The following is a 23,897-nucleotide window of genomic DNA, read 5'->3' on the forward strand; positions in this document are numbered from 1 at the left end:
GTAATAACCCAGTTTGAACTTATCTGTATGTTACGACATCCTAAGAAACAAGGCTACGTTATTGCTTTTGTCCACAGGATTCAGAATTCATTCACTGTCTGAGCCCCTTCTGTTTTGGGAGCATGGTGGGGCTGACTAACAAAAGAAGCATGTTTGCATGGCTGCAAATTCCAAATTCCATCAACAGTCTTCAACAAACAACCATGAAATTGCACGGTCCTGTCACAGCTCCTTTCGAGCCTGTAAGCAGGGCTTACAGCAGCCAGAGCTGGGAGGCTAAGACCGGTCCGACCCTACTGATCATTGGAAGAATGATCAGTGAGACGCTGTAATCTTAGAATTTAGTCTATATCTGGAGTAGGAAACATCTTCAACTGTAATCACTGCATCATTTTCATCCCTTCAAGATCAAATTCAACATGCTTGATAATTATTATTAACACAAAAAGATCACAGAGACAGACAGCAGAGAGATGCAAACAGTCAAGAAAACTGACAATTGCAGTTAGTTTTCCTTCAAGAAGGAAAAAAACCCAGATATTACTGTGGGGTGGGGTGAGAAATGAAGATGACACCTGAAAGAATGCAGACAAGCAAAACTGTAATATCTTCTTTGACTTTTGCATTTAAATAAGAAGGATTTTATATTTTAAACCAGATCAAATATCTGATTCCATCTTCAATTTCACCTGTGCATTTGGGTCAAGAAAATTTACATTTATTCTCTGAACTGAAAGTAGCATCTAAAGGGCTTCACTCTGTGTCCTAGGTACTAAATAAAAAACTACAGTTAAAATATTAAAAGTGGGAAAACCATTATCTTCACCTTACTAACAGGATCTGAGGAAGAGTTTTAAAATACTTCAAGCAAAATCAAACACAAAATTGTGGCAGAGCCAGAAAATTATTACTACTGACCTAATATTACACTTCCAAAAGTCTGCCTATTATTAGTGATTTTATTACTATTAAAGAAATAAATCTAAAAGAAGTTCTTCATTTTTTACTTACTTCTTCCATTAGTTTCTCATTTGGTGATCCTGAACAAAGACAGACCAGGTAGGTTTGCTTGAAATTGCCTTTTGCACTGATTTCTGGATGGTCAGAGCACAGTTTTGCCAGGGCAGTAGCTTGCGTTAATTGCTTTGTTTTCATTAGGTGCTTAATACGCATATCCAGCAGGACAGGGCCTTCAAACACTAAGAATTCATTCACTTCAAAGAAAAACAAGCCAAATATTACATACATGTTTCACAACAGGTTACAGAGTTAATAGATGGCATTTACTCTTTCATGGTCAACCCCAAAAATTTATACAAATCAAAAAAGGTACAAAAGGTATGAAGCATAGATGAGAAAAAGAGCCTTTGAGAACTGTACTTGTTTATTATAAGGATTCCCTGCTACAGGAGTCCTTTTATCTAACTTGCAGGTTTCAACTCATTCTAATTTCTTGGCAAAATAGTTGCACACAAAACAGATTTAGGAAGCTTATAAATATTAAGATTTTTAAATACCATTTGACGACAGTTCTACAGAAAAACAAATAACACAAAGTCATTACACTCACATCCCTCTTTATGCTTTTGTGCTACACCTTTGGTCATAGTTGCCTTTTAAAGACCTTGCTATGGAAGGATAAATGTGACAAGTGTAGAAGTATCTGAAGTCCTTTGTATTGGTGCTAAATATTTCATATTATACATCCATACAATGCAGTCAAATCCCTTTAAAAGTTTTTCAGCCAAATAAGTTTCCTATAAGACAAGGCAAGGCTTGTATACATTTGACTGCGTATAGCTTAAAACTCAAAGACACAGGAATTTGATTCAAATATATTTTGTAGATACGCCACTACCAGAGTTAAAATACTACTTTCTATGCCAACAACCCAACTCTAGGTGCTTCAGTGGAAAGCATAAGAATCCTACAAAAAGAGGAGCACAGGTTAATGTTCCTACTCTTGCATATACATCTGAGGCCTTATCCAGGTCTTCAAGATCCAAATTGTTCCAAGTTTGAAGCATGAGCTTCAGTATTGCCTCCAAAATATTTAAAGTTGGTTATTAAAACTAAATAGACACAGAGACAATTGATTTTGTTTAATCCTTTTGACATCAAGCTCTCTCTGTGACAACTCTTTCCACAAGCCAGATACACACTGCAAGAAAAATATTTTGCCGTTCAATTACCACATTTTAATTTCATGACACATTCTCTCATATTTTAAAAACAGCAGAATTTTCTACTGTTTTTTGTTCCCATTCTTTTGTGAAAAACAGCAGATTAATTAATTTTTTTCAGTGTTAGGGTAAAATCATGATCTTTTCTAAATAAGATTTTTTCTAGTCCCCAAGTATTTTCATCACCCCTTCCTGAAACCTTCTAGGCATTTGCAGCACTCACTTTATGATGCATCTTGTTAGAAATATTCACAATATTGCTCTTAATTTACTCGCCTTGAATTTCATTTGAGGCATGTTGCCCATTCACCTAATTTATATTTTCTTGACTTTCAAAGTCCTGTTTGGGTTTGATTAGCTAATTAAGTAATTCCAGCATCTCCAAAACTGATTACTTCTAGTATTTGAAGTACTATTATACCGAACACAAGGTTCACTGAAAGAAAAAAGTTCACCTCATTTTATTCTTTGCTTCCTCCCATCCTACTTCATTTTTGATTCATGACTGTCTTTCAGTTTATCTCATGATTTCTCCTTCTTATAGCTACTTATACAGAATATTACTAAAAGCCCATTTTTGCAACTGAAATTAGGTCAACCGTTTTCTGTTTTATCATGTTAGTGCACAGAATTTTAGGGCAGAAAATACTGCCTTCTGTGGAAATCAGGCCTGTTAGACCCCATCATTATCTTTCATGCATTTTCAGATTTATGGTTGAAGTATCATTTCAACCAACTTGTTAGTTATTTGTTCAGAATCCTTGTGCACTGTTACAAATGATCAGCCATGGCTCACTGTGTAAGAATATTCAGTCAAATACAAATTTTCTTTTCCTCTTTCCCTGTCGATGAAGATATGACCAGATTTTTATTCATGTAGGAACAAAGGAATACTAGAGTGCACTAACAGATAATTAGCAGATGGCAACCATTTCTGTATTTATTAGAGGACATCTGCCTTTTAAGCAGTGAATATATGTTCTTTTAATGTCATTACCAATACCTTATAAAAAATGTTCATACTCTTGTCAACCCACAAATGACCCAGTGATTAATTACACTCAATAGTTTTAGCCTTGCTCTTCCTCTTACCAGGTACCAGTAATCCTTTCACCCACAGTGCTTAGCCCCAGCTAGTCTGCCTGGAATAACATTGGAACATTTTACCTTATTTTCTGTAACAAGACACTGGAAGACCTTAGACTTTAAGTTATATTGGTAACCCAAGACATTTCACTCTGATTTATTATTATAATTAATGCATTTAATATTTTAGAGACTGTGTTCTATCTGCTAGTCCTCAGTAATCCCCTTCCTTTAGAGTTTACTGCTTCAGCCAGCCAACCTTACATAAGCATCAGAACATTTTCTGTTATCTTCTCAACAAGGTATAGGAAGACCTTGGGGTTAAAGCTACATATTAGCTCTTTGGCTTTTATTCTAATCTAAGTTATTATAATAATTACAGCTAACATTCAAAAGCTCATTCAAAACATGAGTTTTAATTATATTTGTTGCGTAACTGAACCACGTAAGACATTTTAAGACAAAAAACAGTGCCAAGCTCGCAGGAGCAAATCTATGGTAGGGAAGAGTCTTAAGGATAAGATTTTTGTTTGGTTTAAATTTTTAAAATATATTTTATAGTGTGATGTCTATTTCAAGTTATTGTAGGAAAACTGTTTACTGTAACAAATAACTCCATAAAAATGCTTAAAGGCACAAGTGCTTTTTCAGCACAAGTTAGTTTATCTCTAGGAGCACAAAACCTGAATTATTTAATGAGAATAATACAGTTTATCAACAGCATGATTCTTGGAAAAATTCTTAAATGTTGGTTTTACACAGCACTCCACCATTCCTTAAAATCCACAAACTTATGTTTGTGCAAGGCATGTGTAGAGTTCATTTAAGATTACAGAACTGACATAAGAGAAGAAAAGATGAGCAGATGACATCTGACAGATGGTATTATGATCTACTAACCCTAGCAAATACACTTGGAGATACTGGAATCCAACCTTTCAGTCACAGTTTCCCTATTATTCCCTTGAATCTCATAGTTGGAGTCTCAGGTCATACCACCGAATGATTCCATGTCAAGTCCGTAAGAACTGCTATGAACTTTTATCACAGGTACTGCTTATACTATACATGAATTAAAAAGAGAGAAGATAATCTGCAGATAAGTAGCACACAAGAGCATGAATAAGCTGCGAGCACAGTTCTGTAGTAATGAGTTCTCTATGGTGGACAGTCCACATGTATGTCACGTTTTGGCTGACTGGAAGACTTGAAGAGCACAAAGCACAGAAATTTCACCTTACTGGAAGCACTCACAATCCTACTAACTCCACTCTTTGCCAGTTCTCGGGTAGGTATCGATTTATCTACCACAGACTTTTATTTCTTCTCAACTTTGCTCTGGCCAAGGAGGATGAAAGCAGGAGGTGAATGTACATGTGGACTATGCATCTCAAAGAACTTCAGTTACTTGTCAGTAACCTCTTTAGTCATCTTCAAGTGTTAGTCCACATGTGCGTTCACACTGTGGGTGACTCTGAACTTTCATATCTACCTGGAGCTGGGTCTCAGAATCCTTCATGCAAACATCATCTCAGCACAATTCTGCTGAATGCAGCACCAATCCTGGATGCTTCTACAATGGCATATTGTCTGGTGAAAGGGTAAAAGAAGTTCCAGGTGGTTGCTTTGAATTCACTCAGGATGCAAACACGGGTTTTGTTTTGTTGTTTTTTTGTGGTTGTTTTTTTTTTTTTTTTTTACAGTGATGCAGCCAGGGCTTCTTGTGGCAGATGCCCTCATTACTGAAAACCAGTCCCATGCTGGCTGTTTAAATTCTAACCTGCCTGTTATCTACCTTGATAATCTCTGAACAGTGATGGTGGTTGGATCCTCGAACCTCTTTTCAGTGGGACATACTTGAAGAACTTAATTCTTGACATCCAGGTTTAAATCTCTAAGGATAATCAGAATCAGGTAAAAAAAGCAGCAGCAGGCTGGCTTCTTGTAGGATTATCTTAGATCCCTTTCCTCCAGACAGTTCCTCCACTCATGCTCAGTGCCAGCTGAGGAGATACCAATGACAGCTTTGAAGGATTTCATCATCACTACAAGAAAATGGCAACCCTGAGGATGGAAAAACAGGTACAAGCTGAAGGGCACAAGCCACACTACCCAAATGAAGGTGGAAGTGCAGTAGCAGAGTATTTTACTATTGCATAGGCTATCACAACTCAAACCACTTAGGCATACTTAAACTTTCAGTCTTTGGTACACTAAGCAATAAGTCAACCAGATTAGCCACACTATTTAACAAACAAATTCTGGTTTTCATGAATTCATATCAGTTTCAATTCAAGATTAGAATCGGTCCTGATCTCATATTAAGCTATCTGGTAGTTCAGGAGGAGGCCAATAGGACAGAAGATCCACTATCATGTGAAGAATTAAGACTGTCTTACTCAGGTTTCCTTCTCTAACCAACCAATGAAGCAGAGAAACATGCAAAATTCCTCTCTCCAAATACAAACACTTCTTGTTCATCATATGCAATCTCAAGAAAAAAAGTAGCCATGAAAATGAAACCTGAAGTAGGAGCAGGTCCAGTCAACATGCAAATGCAATGCGACATCTGATAGAAATATGAAAACAGTTGTCAAGTGCTAAAGCAGGTGAACCAATTACTTTCAGGCTAGTCTGTGACCACAGCTAATAGTGCCACCTTGAATTTAATGATGTGGATAAAATATTTTCTTTTCATGCCTACGATATCTTTCCAAATTTCTTTCTGCCTTGGTACAGAGACTCATTGTTCCCACAGTTTGAGGTTGATGGAAAGCAGCTGAACGGTGCTCCATGGCAAAGTGGAAGATGGCCTGAGCATTCTTCAAATGAATGCAGATTGATTCATGACACAGACTCAGGAAACTCAAAAGGAGTTTCAGGAAATCTCTGAGATGGCAGCTGTGAGTAGTGCTATCAACTCTAGATGTCCACTTAGGGGGCCCACAAATGACACCCACAGACCCTGCTGACAATTCAGTTTCTGCAAATAAATTCTCTTTGGAGTCACCAGTCAAGGATAAGAAAAAAATATTCTTCAGCTCATCAGGAATCAAAATGCCCATTTCGAGGCTAGTCCCCCATACAAAACAGACTAACATTGTGTGAAAAAGCACAGCCCCTAATGACAATGCTGATGTTCTAATTGCAGGGGGAGAGAGAGAAATAATCTCTAGAAACAACTTAAGTGGGGTATCAGCATTATAGCAGGTCCCAAGAGGAGATTCTTTTTTATTTGGTGACATCTGTTGCACAAAATCTGGTAACTCAAGCCGGGTTTCCCAAAATTTGTGGTCAGAGGTGGGCTAAAAACCCAGGGCAATGCCAATGTTTGTCACCCAAGCAGGTAACAAATCATGTGGACACAAAATACTTCCAGTGCGGAAGAATTTTGTATGTGCACACACACACACACAAATCTGTACGTAAGTGTATGTATGTAGTTCCCACAGTACAGTTCAAGACAGATTTTACTATTTTATATCACACTACTACACGAACGTGTCTTGTAGTAATGCAGTAATATTCATCAGTATCAAAGAAATCAGTGACAGGCATGCCGTCCTCGTCAGTGCTTCAAACAACTAGGTATCCATCCTCCACTTACTTTGAACTCCTTAGTGCATTAATTCTTACAGGCATGCATTCATCACAAAATGGAGCTGTGCCCAAGGCAGTCAGGAGTTATGCAATTACTTAAAGACATGGTTTTCAGAGAAAAGACTCCCTAACATCTTAGGAAGTGGGTACTTCCTGATCACATTTAGGTGGAACCCATACAACAATCCATTCCCAACACTACAGGAGCAAGAGAATAGTCCAATTCTGACAAGCCTGCATTTGCATGACTGTAATCAGAATAAACCAGCTGTGGGGCATGGTCAGAGAAAACAAACTTGTCTCTTACACTATGTCCTGAGTTTCTACAATTTAAACCAGAGGAACTGGAAAGGATCTGTCTCTGAGATAGAACAGACACCTAATATTGCTTCCGACAGGAAAAGTAAGCACACTGACTTGCAGGAATCAACAACAAAGGCCTTCCAGAAGAGATAATCATTGACTAAAAATTCAGCAGATATCTGGTTATGTCATAGATTCAGATTAGAATATAATTATTCTGAATAGGTCATAATTCAGACTACCAAGACTGAAATAAAACAAACAAAGAACTGAAAAAAATACAGGAAACAAAAGTTTAAGGGGATGATATTATGAAAAAACACCTCCAGTCTCAACTAGTTATTTCATCTCCAACAGATAAATGTTTACTCAAAGACCCAGTTGATTAAATCTGCCAAACACCACCATCCCAGTGTAACAAGCTGATTACTTAAATACTTGGAAACTTCTGAAACAGCAAATGGTAAATGCAACATTAAGAACAAAACCAGAATCCTGTAACCAAAGCTTACAAATATGCCAAAAGACAGTCATACTGGAGTTATGTTTGAAGACTGCTGAGAGACAGCTGTCTGCTGAAAGAGGGTAAGTGGTAGCAGTGGGAGTGCTGGATTACAGACAAGAAAGCCAGCTCTCTGGGCAACTGAGTTTTGGTATTACTAAAATATCCTTCAAATTAGCCAGATGACAAAAAACAATGTACAGAGGATGACAGTAACTAGAACGTAGTTTGTCAACTGAGTCAGAAAAATATGAGTATGTAGCATGACAACTCTGCCACTGATACAAGGGGGAAGGAAAAACTCCAAACATATCCACAGGATGGCACTGCTCCCCCCAACCAAATGGTTCAAGCTGGCTGAATAGAAGAGAACATGGTATAAAACTGAAAATGATGAAAGGCTGACTGACAATCTCCAGGCTGGAAACAACACCCACAGACCAACCCAGACCTCAAAGCTGAACAGAATGAGGTTAGAAGGAAACACTTTCAAACCACTGACAACTCTTCTTTGGTTCAAAAGGTTGCTCATCTTCACTTGAAAAGATGAGGGTTCCTTCATGTGGCCTTCTCTTAGCAAAGTAAACCAGCAAGATTTAATTATTTTTGAGAAAAAGCAAATTTTTCTGTGTCCCACTGTCTTCTGGTCTTCTACACAAATGCCCTTGGTAAGTGCAGCTTGGAGTCAGCACCGGTCCCAGTGACATTAACAAAGAAGCCAATTCCTTGAAAGTGACTTAAATGTATATCCAAGATCACTAAGTCTCAAAACCACAAAAATTATTGATACAGATGTCAAAAATGGATTGCACATTGCCATTTTTGCCTGGATGGGGAGGAAAATTAAGCTTACAAATACAAAAAAGTCAGACAAATTCCTAAGCACCAAACACCCTGATATTAATGGCTTTGCTACCCACTTCCCAGCGAATCGAACTCAGTCAAGAAGCTGATGGGTGGCTTGAGAATTCTTCCCCTCCTGAACATCACCCACGCTGTTGTTTGCCTTCCCTGCTTTGCAAAAGGGGTAGCTCTTACTTTTGATTCTGACTGACATTTTACGATGACATGTAGTTTTGTGCTACTTAGTTTAGTAGCATTTTCTGCCATTAAGACAAGTAATAACTAACACGAATAAGTTAGCTAGCCCAGGGCAGAAGCATCCTTGAGTAAACAACATTCAGGACTAAAAGGAATCCTGAAATGTCTGTAAAAAAACTTTGCAGCAAAACATTGATAAAATGAGTAATCATCAAAACTAGACTAATGAGCGAGTTCTTAAAAAGTCTCAAACAAAAGGCAAGTAAAATATCAACCAAACCTCTCTCTTAGAAATACCTTACTGTTAAGAGGACTAGAAGGTGGTTGATATGAAGCTAGCAAAAGAGGACTCCAGGAACTGCATACCAATCTGTATTAGAAGCCCACTAAATTATTAAAAGCAGCAGTAAAATACAAATCTTGTGGAAGAGTAAGCACAACTTATGTAAAAAACAAAACAAAAATGTTAGACGTTTACTGGACTTATCTGAGGGAGTTACAATAACATGAATAAGGGAGATAAAAATCAATTTTCTAAAGGTGTTAAAATAAGTCCCTCAGAACCCCTAGAGATATCAACCTATGTTGATCGTAAAAAGAAGATCCTCATATGGATAAATTTTCAGTTAAAAGAAAAAAGAAAACAAACTCTCAGTGGATTCACTGAGGAACTGTACCAGGACTTCTGCTGTCCAGCATTTTTATAAATATTTGGAAAAGGGAGAAAGAGATCAAGGTGACAAAACATGCTGATAAAAGCAGGGTAATAAAAACATGCCAACTCTAAAACACTGGAGAGGACTGCACTCCACAATGTAGCGTAACAGACAAAATTAAAATGTTGATAAAAACCCAAAGTGATTTCCATGGGGCAAAACTGCAATCCTAATTGTACATATAGACCAACAGGCTGCGTGTTGGGGAAAAACCCTAACATTGAAGTAGGTACTACTCCTCAAGAAAGAAACCGGGACTAAACTAGACAGTTTTAAGAAAACATCAGTTCAATGCTCAGTCAAGATGCAAGTCTACTGTTAGGAAATATTACAAAAGGAATGCAGAATGAAGTGGAAAAATCAGTGCATCTGCATGTTGACAGAAGAACAGATCTCTGGTCCCCCATCTGAGGAATGGGACAGTAAAACTAGAGGATGGTATGGAATAAACGTACTACAAAAGAGAGAAGATGGGATTTGACAGCAGCCTATTAGTCTAACAGATCATGTCTTCTTGAAAACATGCATTCCTTAAAAGATGCAAGAATAGTTTACTTTTTAATAAATAGACAATATCACACAAAGTAAGCAGGCATCAGGCTAAAAGGAGGCAGACAGCAAGGGGCACTACTTTACTTGACGTGAGAACTGTGTAACCATCACAGACACTTAGTTGTGACAGTTCATACAGATTCTAAAACCAATTAGGCGAAGAATTTTAAAAAATCAGCTAAAACTTATTAACACAAGGATACCACTTCTGAATTGCAAAGCATTAACAATTCAAACGATACATCAGGAAACTGTCGTTGTATGCCTTTGCTTGATCATACACTCTTCACTATGCAACTGCTGTTAGCCATTCTCAGAGCTCCGGTCTAAATGAATACTCAGTAACGGCCCTCTTTGCATTTAATAATGGAGTAAATGCCATATTCACAAAACAAAATTAAAAAAAAGAGTATTTTTTTAGTTTTTGTTTTATGTAAAATATTTTTTGTCTACTAGTACTGAACTTACGCCATCATAGAATAGTCTGTATGTAATCTCCCTTCACATGGCTTATAATGAAACAACACAAGACCTTCAATTATTATTACATTTTATGCAAAATATCAGTATTAAATTATTTGTATATTCCTAGGAACATAGTGTCTTAATAATTCAGACAATTATACACATATATTTGTCTATAAAGCTTATAAATTATCACAAACTATATTTAAAAAATAATTCTATATCTTCTAACACTATTTCAATATATTATAAAAATGAGGCATATTTTATCCCAATCATCATTTTAAATTTTACCTTTGTCTGGATCCAACTGTTCCTGGGACAGAATACCACACAGCACTGGGTTCTTCCACACTCCCTTCTCTTGTGTAAGTGTAGTTAAAATATGCAGTTCCCGGCTGCCATTTTCCATCAAGTTTTTGTGAGCCACCTGAAGAATACATGTTATAAAACAAAGTACTGTTAAGAAAAAAATTAAGAATATGTGTCTTTTATATTCCTTTATACCTTATGTGAAAAAACCCACAAACCCTTATCAGTTAAAGAGTTAAATGTATAACAAAACAATCTAAATATTCATCCCCAAGGACCTGTAGGAAGGACCTCCCACTACAGACTTCTGATAAATACCAAGAAGCAGAACTTGTTTCAACACCCTCCTTTAAAGCACAGCTCTAATCTTTAACCTGCTAGTGCCCTGCGGGAGATCTACAAATTCTCTAGTATCAATAGATCTTCCACTCATAATAAATCTCAAATGTACAATCATGACTAGTAAAGAATGACATTTCATTTCTAACAGTGTTATTAGCTTTTAAAACATTAGCTTTATTTCAAGTATCTAAACATGTTTTTTCTCCAAAGTTTCTACATGAACTATGACACAAAAGTGATACGGCTGACAGAAATTACTGCGGAATACATAGAATCTCCAGCTGAAGGGCTGGAGGGTTCAGCCACCAGAGAACAAGTCTACATACATGATACATACTTAATATCCCTAAATTTCCAAACCATTCTGGAAAGCTATTAATTCTTAATTTCATGAATCAAACTCACTTGTACAAAAGCCTGAAATTCTTTCCATTTATTTTCAGGTAAATCAAGAGGCAGACACAGCAGAAGTTCAATACAGCTTCTGGAAGGCAAACAGGAATATTATTAGATTCAATTTCTGGCTTTTAAAAGGTATGATCAACAAATCCCAATTCTAGTATCCCAACAGGTATTTGTTTGAAAAGCCAAAGCCATAAAAGTCTGTTTTGTTTGAACATATAGAGAAATGGTGGTCATGGACACTCCTGTAGCAGCTGTAAAAGCAAATTCTCTAAAACCTACTACTAATTAAAAAAAATTTAAAAAATTGTCAGTGAAGTTCAACCCTGTAACACTGTATGTAAATTGATGCACTTTCAGATTGCATGCAGATCAATAGCAGCAAACTGTTCGATGCCAGGGATGTTGGCTTGACCTGTATCAGAACAGTTCTTCTCAAGACTGCTCCAACAGCTGAAGATATTCTCTCACATACAGCATTCACTATGAGGAAGGCAGGCGCTTCCCAACCTATTTAGAATTTCCTCCGATTGTGAACTGGACTGGGACAACATTTAGGCAGTGCAAAGTTCATACCATACAGGTTGGTTTTAGCAACTGAAAAACATACTCACAGTGCCAAACGTTCAAGCACGAAGGCTACATTTTCACACTCAGAGGTAAGATAAGGTCGTGCTTTAACATAACTTCGGATAGCAACTGTATACACCTCTAATAGGGGCAGAGGGTCTTCTGATGTTTTCCACTTTTCTGCATATTCCAGCAACGTCTGTTTAGGAAGAGGAACACACAATTCCAAAATTCATGAACATTTGCAAGGTTTTTGTTTTATACTTCTCACTAGTAGACTATCCTTCTCAATGACTGACTCTGTTTTCCCTAAAATGAAGTACATGTTCTCAAAACACCCAGTTTTTCCTTAAAAATTATTGTTTCATTAACAACTGCCACTTAAAACTCTACACAAAAATCATTCTCTTATATAAAAACGTTATGATTGACACTTCCCTCTATTGTATCCCCGTAATATTCAGTTTGCATTCATATTTTCCAAATACGAAAGCCTGAAGAGTATATCTGGGAACATACATACTTAAGGGACTGAAAACTTGGGTTTTAGACATCCATCTCTACTGTTCAGGTTCTGAAGTAAGTAATTACAAAACATTAGCCTTTATTTTAACTTATCTACTTTCAAGAACAATTTCACATTTCCTCTCTCTTGCCACCCTGCCAATACAGGTGTCTTTAGATTATCGCTTTTTACATGGTTCTGAAAGGAATATGAACTACACTTTTTAAGACAATATAGATATATATATCCAAAATTCATTAGTGAAAAAGCTGTCTTCCTGCTTTGCCACATGAATACCAACAAACGACAGTTTAGAAATAAAACTCAATAAAGCGATGGAATAACTACTACCACTCAAAGTACAAAACGCTTCTGTTCACTTCAGTCGGGGACAGGGAACTCAAACACACGTTAAGGAGGAGTAGGAAATAAGGTTCTCTCGTCAGCATCGCAAGTAGTGCTAGGTTAACAGTTGGACTCAATAATCTTAAAGGTCTTTTCCAACCAAAACAATTCTATGGTTCTGTGTTCCCTTTGGATATCTGTTGTCAAGCCCGAGGCAGCTCAACTGACTGCAAACTAATTCCTACACTACAGTTGGCTGCAGACTGTCATATTATCAGTTTTGCTGATTGCTTCTTGGGGCCATAACAGGTAGAATGGTCAGAGTAACAGAAAGCAATTTAGGTTGTCCAACACCCTGCTCAACGCAGGGCCATCAGAATAAGTTGTTTAGAGCAATGTCCCTCATCTGCAGAACCCACTATTTCATCACAAAAGAACACTGGGTTTGTCAGTGGAAGCATTTTACATAGCTCATACTATCAAGGCCATTTAGCAAAAGTCATGGCTCCCCTTTTTATTAAAGTCAGCTGTAAATAAAACAATTTTGACAATATCAGTTCAATTCTGACAAGGTTTTTTTTCCAGTAAGGAAAACAAGAGCCCTCTGGACAATAAAGTTCTTCTGCTATAGAATCTCCCACATATCCGAACAAAAAAAATCAGAAGAAAGTAGTTCTCAACTGATTTTAACATGCAAATACCAGAAAACTGGACTGGGGGAGAACTACAAAAGCACTTGCAGAACCTATAAAATCTCATCCAACACTGCGTCAATCCACGTCCAGATTAATGAGGATAAGTTGAAGTAAGTAAAATTTTGAAACTACGAGGTTTAGTAATAGCTAACCAAAACCAAAATACAAGTAGATATAATCCACAGATTGGCAAATTCTCAAAATCTACCACCTAACAAAAACCATTTTGCTACGCTGGTGAACTGTCACTACCAATACTGTCCTTTAAAAGTGGTGTATACAGATGTGAATACACTGCTTAATGCAAGCAGAGAAGTTTGCACTATAACATAGTGGCACTAATTTCAGCATTAAATAGAGCTATTTTTATCTTGTATATATAGATCAGCCACTCTCAAGCCGTTACATGAACTATATTAAGCACTCGTGCCCACCATGCCTTCCAAAAGTATTCACCAGTATGACAGATTTCGTTGTCTGCATGTCCCTAGAATATACAGCACTGCCACTGTACAAAGAAAATAAAATTCATTCTGCTTTGCTTAATGAATCATTGCTGTGTTCCGCTTACAACCATAAAAAGAATTTTACCCCCAGCCCTGGGCCTCATTAAGTTATTTATTTCCCTAGTCAGGACATACATGTTAATCAAGCCAAGTACTGCACTCAGAGCACAACAGCTAAGTTTTGTTCCTCTGTGAGACTGAAACAGGCATTTTATTTTAGCAGTAGCTTACACAATCAAGAACGCTTAAAAAATGGAAACATCTCAATTTGTACAATAAAAACCAATAAGTATTACATCTGTGATGTAAAATGTGGAATATATATGGCCATGAGTAATATTCAGGCAATACATTTTATCCTTTTCAGTCTTTATTACATGAATGTTGCTGTAGCAATGTACCCACAGAGGATGCTTTTCTACTTTCAAAAGTTATACTGAGCAACCTTCTTTGCTAAAACTAGCCCTACAATACCAAAGCTCTATTAAAATATGTTTCACACTAAAAGAAGGCGTTATTTACTACTGACTAGAATTTCACATGTACAGTCCATATCTACATCTAGCTTTGGATGCCAGAGCTACACACATCTCACAGAAATAAGTAAAACGTCAGTCAGTATCCTGACAGACAGGGATTTTTTAATTTAAAGGAATAAATCACCTTACTGCGGTGATACTATTATCTGACAATAAGACAAGGAGAGTCAGATACGCAAATTGATATGATTTAAATAGATGTTATTTGCAAACAGCTGTCTTCCATTATTATCTTGTTACAAACTCAGATCCACTGCCAGACACTGCTTTTTAAAAACACGCAACAAAAGTGAAATGGAGTATAGTTAGTAGCACCATGAACTGCTCGCTCCACGTAAGTACCGATGAAGTGCTACTCATCGTCTGTGTGGTTTTCTTCTTCCATGCAAACTAAGGAAAGAGAAGGCCATATATTAACATAATTTATTTCCTTCAGGTCATGAAATATATTGCCTGTGGTCAGCTAATGAATGGCACAAAAAGAGAATGGTAACTTTAATGTTCAGACATTTAAAGCTCCATGTTACTATCTGCTTGTAAAATTTTCAACTCTCTGCTTCTCAAATTTCTTGGGTACTACACCAGATGAGCAAGAACTACCTTTCAAATATACACAACTGTATTTTAAGAATGCATTGCACAATAATAAGCTAAAACACCTCCTGCTTGTCCATGTCCAAGTTACTAAAGCATGCAATGATGAGCCATGTGAACCTGGCAAATCCAGACATGGCAGCTGTAAGGATATGAAAATGCTTCTCATGCCTATTGAGTCTTCCTATGCTGATTGCTGCTGAATGTGAAGAACACCAACAATGCAGGCATACTGATGTGTGAAGAAAACAGAAAAGATGATGTCTCCCCACTTTGTATTGTCAGCACAATCCTCTGTTTTATATTACAAAATAGAAATGCAGTCCTGAAAGTAAGCTACAAGACTCTTAACAAAACTTCAACTGAAATTAAAACAGAGATGTCATCCACTGTATCTCAGTATCCAGTACTCTACATATTTACTCATTCTCAACCTGCCATCTTTCTGCTTTTGACACTTCAAAAGTAATTTTAGTGAAGCTCAGACAAATGAGATGTGCTGTCTCTCAAAAAAAAAAGTTCCCCTTCATGAATCTGTATTTCATTTTGTTCCCTTTTTCATTTATCTCCCTACCTTGCAGATAATCACTAACCGAAGTACTTAAAAGTCTGAGTAGTAGGCCTAGGTCATTTCTCTCTGCTCTATTTCTTTTCCAACAAGACTATCTGCTATTCAGCTACAAAAACCGACCAACTAGTAAGATTAAAGACCCTCTCAATCCTAACTGCACAGGTCTGTAATCTTAAATCAGCTTTCACTTCCAAAACTAAAACCTATCTGCTTCTTCCTGAAACAGTATTTTCCATGCATTTGCTTCTCATTGTTGACCTTTTAGGTAAAGCAGTCACGAGTCGCAACTAATTGCTCATGTTTATCAATTACTCAAAATAGAACAACATTTGAAATTGTTAACTTTCCTTTCTCAAGGGAGTTAAGAGCACCAGGAAATATTTGTTAAACCTGTAAAGTTCTTGCAGTATCCGTGGTTCTGCAAGAGGTATTGTTCATCAGTACTTGAACAAACACACAAACATAAGTTTATGCTCAAACTTGAAAAATCTCCACCCATTATATCTACACAGTAAATATGCTCATTGAAAGCTCTTGCATTTGAGACCAGTATCTTAAAACAGAAATACTGAGACATTTTAGATGTGCAGCCCTCAAGACAGAAGCACACAAGGCAACTGTGCACAAGCACGGTTCTTCTAGATGCATTCACACTAAGGGCGTGCACACATCCTGCTAATAGGGGCACTAAAATATTTTGAGATCTAGGTATAATTTTGGCAGCTAGACCATCAGATATAGAAGCTTCAAAAAACATTTCATGAATATACAGGTTTATATGGTTGCTTTGAGATATCTGAGATGAACACATTTCTTTAAAAAATGAATACACTGGTGCTTTTTAATCATGGTAGATTCACTACTGAATTATCTACAGGAGACACATACAAACCAAAAAGTATTCCACAGATCAGTGGGTTAAACTATTTCAAATTGTGATACGAAAATAAAGCTATTACACATAAACCAATTCCTCAGATCAGGGACAGAACAATATGGTGAGAAATAAAACACCTTTATCAAAGAAGGAGTCAAAAACTGTTCAATGCCCACTGTGTAAGATGCTGCTTTCCAGGAATAAAGATGACAGGATGAAACACTACTCTTTTTAGGACAGGCAAGAAGGAATTCCTGAACTTCCATGCAGAGGTGCCAAGCCCCTAAACAGCAACAGAGAGTGGGTACTGGACAGTAATTAAGTACTACAAATCGCAAGACAGCTTAGTTCATGACAAAGCCCCAGAATCCTGAGAGATGAAACACGAGGAATATGACGACTTGATTTGTACTCTTTACCAAGTAGCAAGGTACACAGTGATGATGTTGATGATGTCTTCTGACTTAATGATAGGGGAAGAAAAAAGGTTTTTTTTGGGGAAAAACCACAGTTAATATGCTGATTCTTGGGCTGGAGCTAGACATCCATCTCATTCAAATACAGTTCATTTCTGAGAGCTGTGTTTTTTGGAGTCAAACTCTGTGAGCCTGAAGCATAATCTCACTGGCTGTCGCAACCATTAAAGAACTGAGCATGTGATGAAAACAGTATTGTTCAAATTCCTGGAAAGCTGATAACAGCCCATTTTTAAAGTGCAATTTATGATACTTTACAAACTAAGCTGGACTTTCGGTCTCAACTCTTTTGTGCAATTACAGCCCTGTGCCAGGATCATTACAGAATCAAATGAAAAGTCAGCCACAGAACTGAATTTGCAGAACAAACCTGCTAAGTAATCAGATCTCTCTAAGTGAAGTATTAGATCTGGTTTACAATGCTGAAATCACCCCTGTTCTAAGAAGCTGCTGTGAATTGGAAGATTACTAGGATGACCAATGAGCAAAAAGACTGGGCAGTCACACCCTCAAGGCTCCACAGCATCTAGGAACTGTTGGTTCAAGAAGCACTTCCAGACCACCAGAACTTGATTAACTGAATGCAGCAATGCTGTCTGTGATGCCTCTCTTCTGTACCATGAGGAAAATGGACTCACTGGGTGACAATAGCCTTATAACATGTTTTCTTTTTAATGTAGTTCGGTACTAAAATATATCAGATATCCCAGTTCAGACATCTCTGGAGTCAAGCTGCTTTGGTACTAATGCATCAGTACCAGATGATCTCTTTGTGAAGACCCACAGCAAAGTCACATCCTAAAGAGACACCAGAACCATCTTTACAGGTGTTGAAATAACATTATTCTCAGCCTCAATGATCTAAGCTCCTAGAGCTGAAGAACACCTTGGGTATTTTTTGTGACCTGCTTTCTTTTCTCCTTGTTGTTCAGCATTTTACCAGAAGATGGAGAACAAGCCTTTCATCACACAAAAAACAGGAGTCTTTTGATAAGTGCTGTAACTTTTTTTTTTTGTTACATTAGGGTTGCCATGAAAGGTACTTAGAAGATGCTAAAGGTAGCTACGGAATAGCTAGGATGGAACCAGTATTTATGTCCACTTTGTAGGACAGACTACCCAACTAAGACGTCACCAAATAGAATATTCAAGTTAAAACTTGAACAGTTCTTGAACTAGTTCTGCATGTTAGAAAACCTTACTAATATAATGTCTAATTTAAACCAAGTCTACCTCGGATTGCCGAGACTCCACTATTTAAGGCATTAGAAACAAATACTACGACAGATTATTTTTAAAGCATTTAAGAGAGCAGCTAAATGTTTACACACAGCATGAACCCCATCATATCTCATGCTCATTTTAAAAAGCATAGGAGAAAAAAAGAATAGTATCTATTGCTTTTTTCCTGTGGTATGACAATCCTCTGATCAAAGCATTTCTCCCTATCACCATAATAATAATTCATCTTTATTTCCCTTTCAGCTTTGCCTCCAAAAAAGAACCTCAGACATAAATGACCTGTTTCCATTTCATTTTTTTTAGTTGGGATGCCCTACATGCAAACTGATTTTTACACTAGAACAAAACCGACATAGAAAAACATGGATATTTCAAACCTGTCCACTACAGGCACCATGATGCAGAGCTATCTATTTTTTTCCCCCATTACTACTCCTCTTCTGTACTGATAGATTACAGTTCTAATTTTCTTCACTGTTTTTTCCTTTCCCTTCAAACAGAAAACTCCAGCTGCTTTTACACTTTACACCCCCATCCTAACGCCATCGGCTTCTCTATCCTGTAGCTGAAAGCAAAGTCAAGATTAGGGAGTACTGAATTAGTGAGTCCAAGAAATACTCACAAACTCAAGAAAGACTCAGAGACAAAGTTCAAAACCAAAATTTGAGTTTGCAATTAAGTGCTGGTTCACAAAAATCTCACAACAACTATAGCACTTCAGAGTAATGCACTGCATATGGAGTGGATCCACAGTGTAGAAAAGCTGGTGCTGAGAACCCAAGTCCCCAGTGTATTCCCCACAGGTCTTATTTGTGACTAGCTTTCAGCTGGTTCCATTAACTGCATACCTATTAGTGGCTGAAGCAGACTGCCTGCAATTGCTTCTGAAGCACAGACTATGGCTTAGTTTCATCCAAAAATACATTCAATATCCACACTGAAAAGGCACTCCACAATGTAAAACAAAGTGCGGTAAGCAGGTATGATCAGATCACTTTGAAAGTGAACTTATCTGACCCAGAGAGCTAATGTACAGGCACCCACTATTTTGGTTCAAATGTATCTTCTATGGATATGCTACATTATCTGAAAACTCTTCTTTCACCTATTCATTTCCTTGTTCATCTACTGAAGAGAGATATTCAGAAAAATAAGTAGTTGTATTATAGTGTATGAGCAGGTATGTTTATATACTCTGTTACAGTGTTTATCCTTCCACAGGAAAAACAACAACAAAAACCACAACCCACGCTCTGTTTTGTACTCAGAGTGAAGTACCACCCACATGCTGGTGTTGATTTTGTAATTGGTATCTTCAGTACCTAGACACATAGGTATGCACATAGGTATAGATAACCACTGCTTATTAACACCTAAACTTATCAGCTCTGATCTAATCAAAAAAACACTACCTCAAACACTTTCAAGGACTAGTTTCCTGAACACTTTTAAAGGTAATCTGCAAAACAGCATTGCAAAATTCTATCCATCTACAAGCCTCATTTTTAACAAACATTCTTCTCTCACAATCCTCTTCATTTTTTTATTCAGTCTGAGTTTTCAGAACAACCATTTGAATCTGAAATGTTGTCTATCAAACCAGAACACAAAGAATAAACTGAACTGTAACTGCACAATTTTCTTGTAGCAGAACTGCAAAACCATAAAGATACAGATCTAAGTTTTATGCTCAAGCCTCACCAAAAAGGGAAAAGTGAGATGCACAGAAACAGCAGTAACTTGTGTATATTCATACTAAAGAAAAGCTGTCCTCCTGGAGATCATCAGAGTCAACAGTAAGTAAGTTCAGAGAAATACACATACACAGAAAAGGTAATTGTTAAAGAACTGACAGCAACTTCTAATTTTGATTATTAAATCAAATACATCTGCAATCCAGTGGAGATGATCAACTAGTCAGCAAAGAATGATTTTCTCAGTTTGTTTAATCCCTACACATTCATATATCTATATAGCAGTTTATATATATACATATGTATTATATACAGAAATTTATTATGCAAAGTAAGTTGCTTGAATATCATTCCACAAAAACTGCAAACCATAACAGTTGAAGATACAAAGCTAATTATCATTAGCTACTTTTTGACTCAAGATCCACATCTACCTGGGGGAGGTGTGCAATCATGTATGCCACCTAAGGATATGAAGAACCATCATTAATGCCTTAAGATTAACTTCTGAAGATTTTTTAACTATTGTTACAATTAAATTTGTAAGGACACTAGGGCCCTGAGTCTTCAGCACACAAGTATAAAAAGTTAACTGTCTTTTATCCAATTATTTCTACATCACTAGGCAGACAAAGTAACAACAACAAAAAAAATCCAGCTTTGTGTTCTAATGCATGTAACTTTGAATAGCAGGGAAGTACCACTGCCCCCAATTTACAGATACACAACCAAGATAGACATAGGTATACTGTGAAAAATACATTTACATTTCTAAGGCAGAGTCTATGTTGGAGAAAGGTTTGAAAAAAAGCACCTCAGCAGATACAGAAGCAGAAATAGAAGAAAAGCTTGTGGGGCTCTACTACAACTCTCAGAGTAGTAATTATGTCATCTATTGTCACCAAGAAAATATCACAAACAACACAGCAAGGGAGAGAAACAACTGACTCTGGAAAGTTAATTACTAAACACAGAACCTTCTGTTAACTGATAGATGCTTCTCAAATATAAGTCAGAAGGAGCAAGCAATCTGTATGTTTTTCACATTGGTATGCTGAACATACTGCATGAGATCGGATTGCTAATTATAAAATTGAAAGAGGCAAAACAAAAGAGAAATTACCTTGGTGCTATTCCTCTCATTATTCTTTACTCTTTTGTTTAAAATTCAAAACCCAGTTAGCTTTAGAAAAACTTGAAAAACCTAGAAAATGAAGTCTCTGCTTACATCCATAGACTACTTTAAATAAGCAAACTATTTACCAGGAAATAACTTCATTAAGCCTCATGCTTTATCATATATAGTAGCAGAAATTATCCTTCTTTAGGCTCAACTTAATCTTTCAACATTTTGCATTCAATATGTTCTTTCTGATCTTTTCAGTAGTATCTGATTTATCTCTTGCACCCTTATATATAAGTAAACCTGTCATAGTTCTAGGCTACGTTTCTGTCTCTTTGGGTTTTCATGCAGGTCTCAATTGAATGTTGTCATCCCAACCTCCCTATTTTAGTCTGTTTAGTTAAAAACAATATTCAGCAGTTGGCTATTAAACAGGCATTTCAGCAATGTGGTGGGATGTTCATTACAGTAAACTTTCATCCACTGCCAGGAAATCTAATTTACCTATTCTTTTAATTATCAGACTGGCATATGGGGAGAATAAAAATAGGAAGATAGCCATAAATAACTGTGTCTAACCTGAAAACCTGTGCATTTCCTGCAATATAGGTGACTTGAAGCTGCTCTCTCAGTCAAGTGACATAAGACATTACAAAAATTTCTGTAGTTCATCTGCATCACATTTTTGTATTAGTTGTTCTTATCAGCTGAAAGCAACTTCTCCCACGGCTACTTCAAACCTTTTTAATTATGATGAGAACTTAATTGATAATCTTCTTCCTCAATAAAATGTTACTTGCCATTTCAAGCTCGTCTATTCAGCAGAGTTAAACTGACATCCCAAAGGATGTTTCCATCTGATCTACGTTTCCTGTGAAAGAACAAGGCAACGTCTACCTGATTCAGAGTACAATAACCAACTGTGTCCTTATACTAGTGCCAATGTACTGCTGCCATGCCCATGCGTGAAGAAGGAGGGGAGCCAAGACTCTATGTTCTCCTGAATCGGTTACCAACCCTGAGCAGAACTCGGAGCTCCTGCCATCACACTGACGTGGTTCTTGAAGTCTGGCTGGGTAACCAAAAGCAGTGTTCAATTGCCATGCCAGTTTTACCTAGAACACTATGCAAGTTCCAGGTCTGTAGAACTGGGATATTTAAGTTTTACCATCTTCACTATTATGGATTTGTCATCAAAAGTTACTTTTATCCAGGCTATTCTCTTCATAAGAGCGACCCTCCAATGATAAATGTTCAGACTGTCTTGTGATTCTGAACATCTAATCTCTCCCTGTCCTCATCCTTGTGTTCATTTTGTTATAAAACACTACATTATCACAAGCTCCTGAGATGAGCAGGAATCACAAGATCGCAGAACTCCTTACACGTCATTTGATTTAATGCTTGATCACTAAATGTACATTATTGATTCATCAAAACAGTATTCAGTGTATTAGATATATAAATATCAAACAGGATTTATCTATTCACCAGAATCAATTCCCTCCATCATTTTGAATAACAAAAGACAAAAGGAGTCCTACCAAATTCTGTTCTTTATGATATACACGCAACATTATATTCACTATCAGCTGAAATGAAAACTCTTAACATAGCTACTATATTCAACTCAAAAGACCTAAAAGAATTTATTTTCTTAAAGAAATCAAAGAATTTTACTCCATGGAGTTCAGTTTCTCAAAGCAATAATTACATCTGTCCAGCAGCTTGGAGAGAATGAACACCAGGAGTCAGTATCTGAAGCCACACAGAGCTTTGGCAGAAGTTGTCCATATTACATGAGGTCCCATAAGGACAAAGAATTGTGTCACTAGCTCAGAATAATTTAAAACAAAAAAATAAAAATGAGGTGAGAACCACACTAGTTAGCATAGGATTTTCCCAATTCTCTGACAAAATATTAATTTCCTTTAGCTTCATATATGGAATAATGAAGCCAGAAATATTACATACCAAAAAACTGTACAACAGTCACAAAAGAGAAGATAGAGAAGAAATTTCATCAAACTATTCTTAACAAAAACTACAGGCAAGTTTAGTCCAATTTCCTACTAGAACAGAACCGTTTTCTGAGAATGATTTTATAAAGCTCCATTGACTTTTTGATGTTACATATGCTTTCTTTCTGAATGTCTTTGTTCTGCCAAATACCAAGTGTTATTAGATTAACTCCTCCCAAATGAAACAGTGCAGTTCATCCTTAGAGATGAATGATCCCAGAAATAACACCATGGAATTGTCTTTAATGCATATTTGGAAAGACAAACAGAAAAAATTACTCCACACCTCAAAAAACTCTTTCTTAAAACACTGAGACATTAAGGTCCCATCATATGCAAAAGCGCAGACCTAATAAAATGGGGAATACTATTTCAAGAGATACTTTCGAGTCATATTGTTTACCTGTAATTTAAACTTGTTTGCAAGTAGTTGTACATCATTTTAGAGAAGCTGATGACATAAGAATGTTACGCTAGTTTCCCTCACTGCACTGTAAATGCTCAAGGATTTGTATGGAGGCCTTTAAAAACAACACTAACCAAAACCTTTTGATATATATAAATCAATGCCTGGAGCACCATTTCTTGAAGATGTGCTCCATACAAGAATTTGAAATAGTTTATCTGGCTTGTGT

At 36.8% G+C, this 23,897-nt stretch overlaps 1 protein-coding gene across 2 annotated transcripts in view; it reads right to left on the bottom strand.

Annotated features, from left to right (window-relative positions):
* ZNF292 (zinc finger protein 292) overlaps positions 1-23,897 on the bottom strand; it is a 48,661-nt gene that overhangs the window by 16,438 nt on the left and 8,326 nt on the right. For both annotated transcript variants that reach the window (XM_065833345.2, XM_071806786.1), the window contains exons 2-5: positions 12,119-12,273; positions 11,508-11,586; positions 10,743-10,878; positions 1,012-1,214 (exon numbers count right to left, since the gene is read on the bottom strand). In XM_065833345.2, the coding sequence (XP_065689417.2) occupies positions 1,012-1,214; positions 10,743-10,878; positions 11,508-11,586; positions 12,119-12,273 (573 nt within the window). The remainder of the gene's footprint in view (positions 1-1,011; positions 1,215-10,742; positions 10,879-11,507; positions 11,587-12,118; positions 12,274-23,897) is intronic.

Source organism: Patagioenas fasciata, chromosome 3 (assembly GCF_037038585.1).
Source record: "Patagioenas fasciata isolate bPatFas1 chromosome 3, bPatFas1.hap1, whole genome shotgun sequence".
Taxonomy (NCBI): domain Eukaryota; kingdom Metazoa; phylum Chordata; class Aves; order Columbiformes; family Columbidae; genus Patagioenas; species Patagioenas fasciata.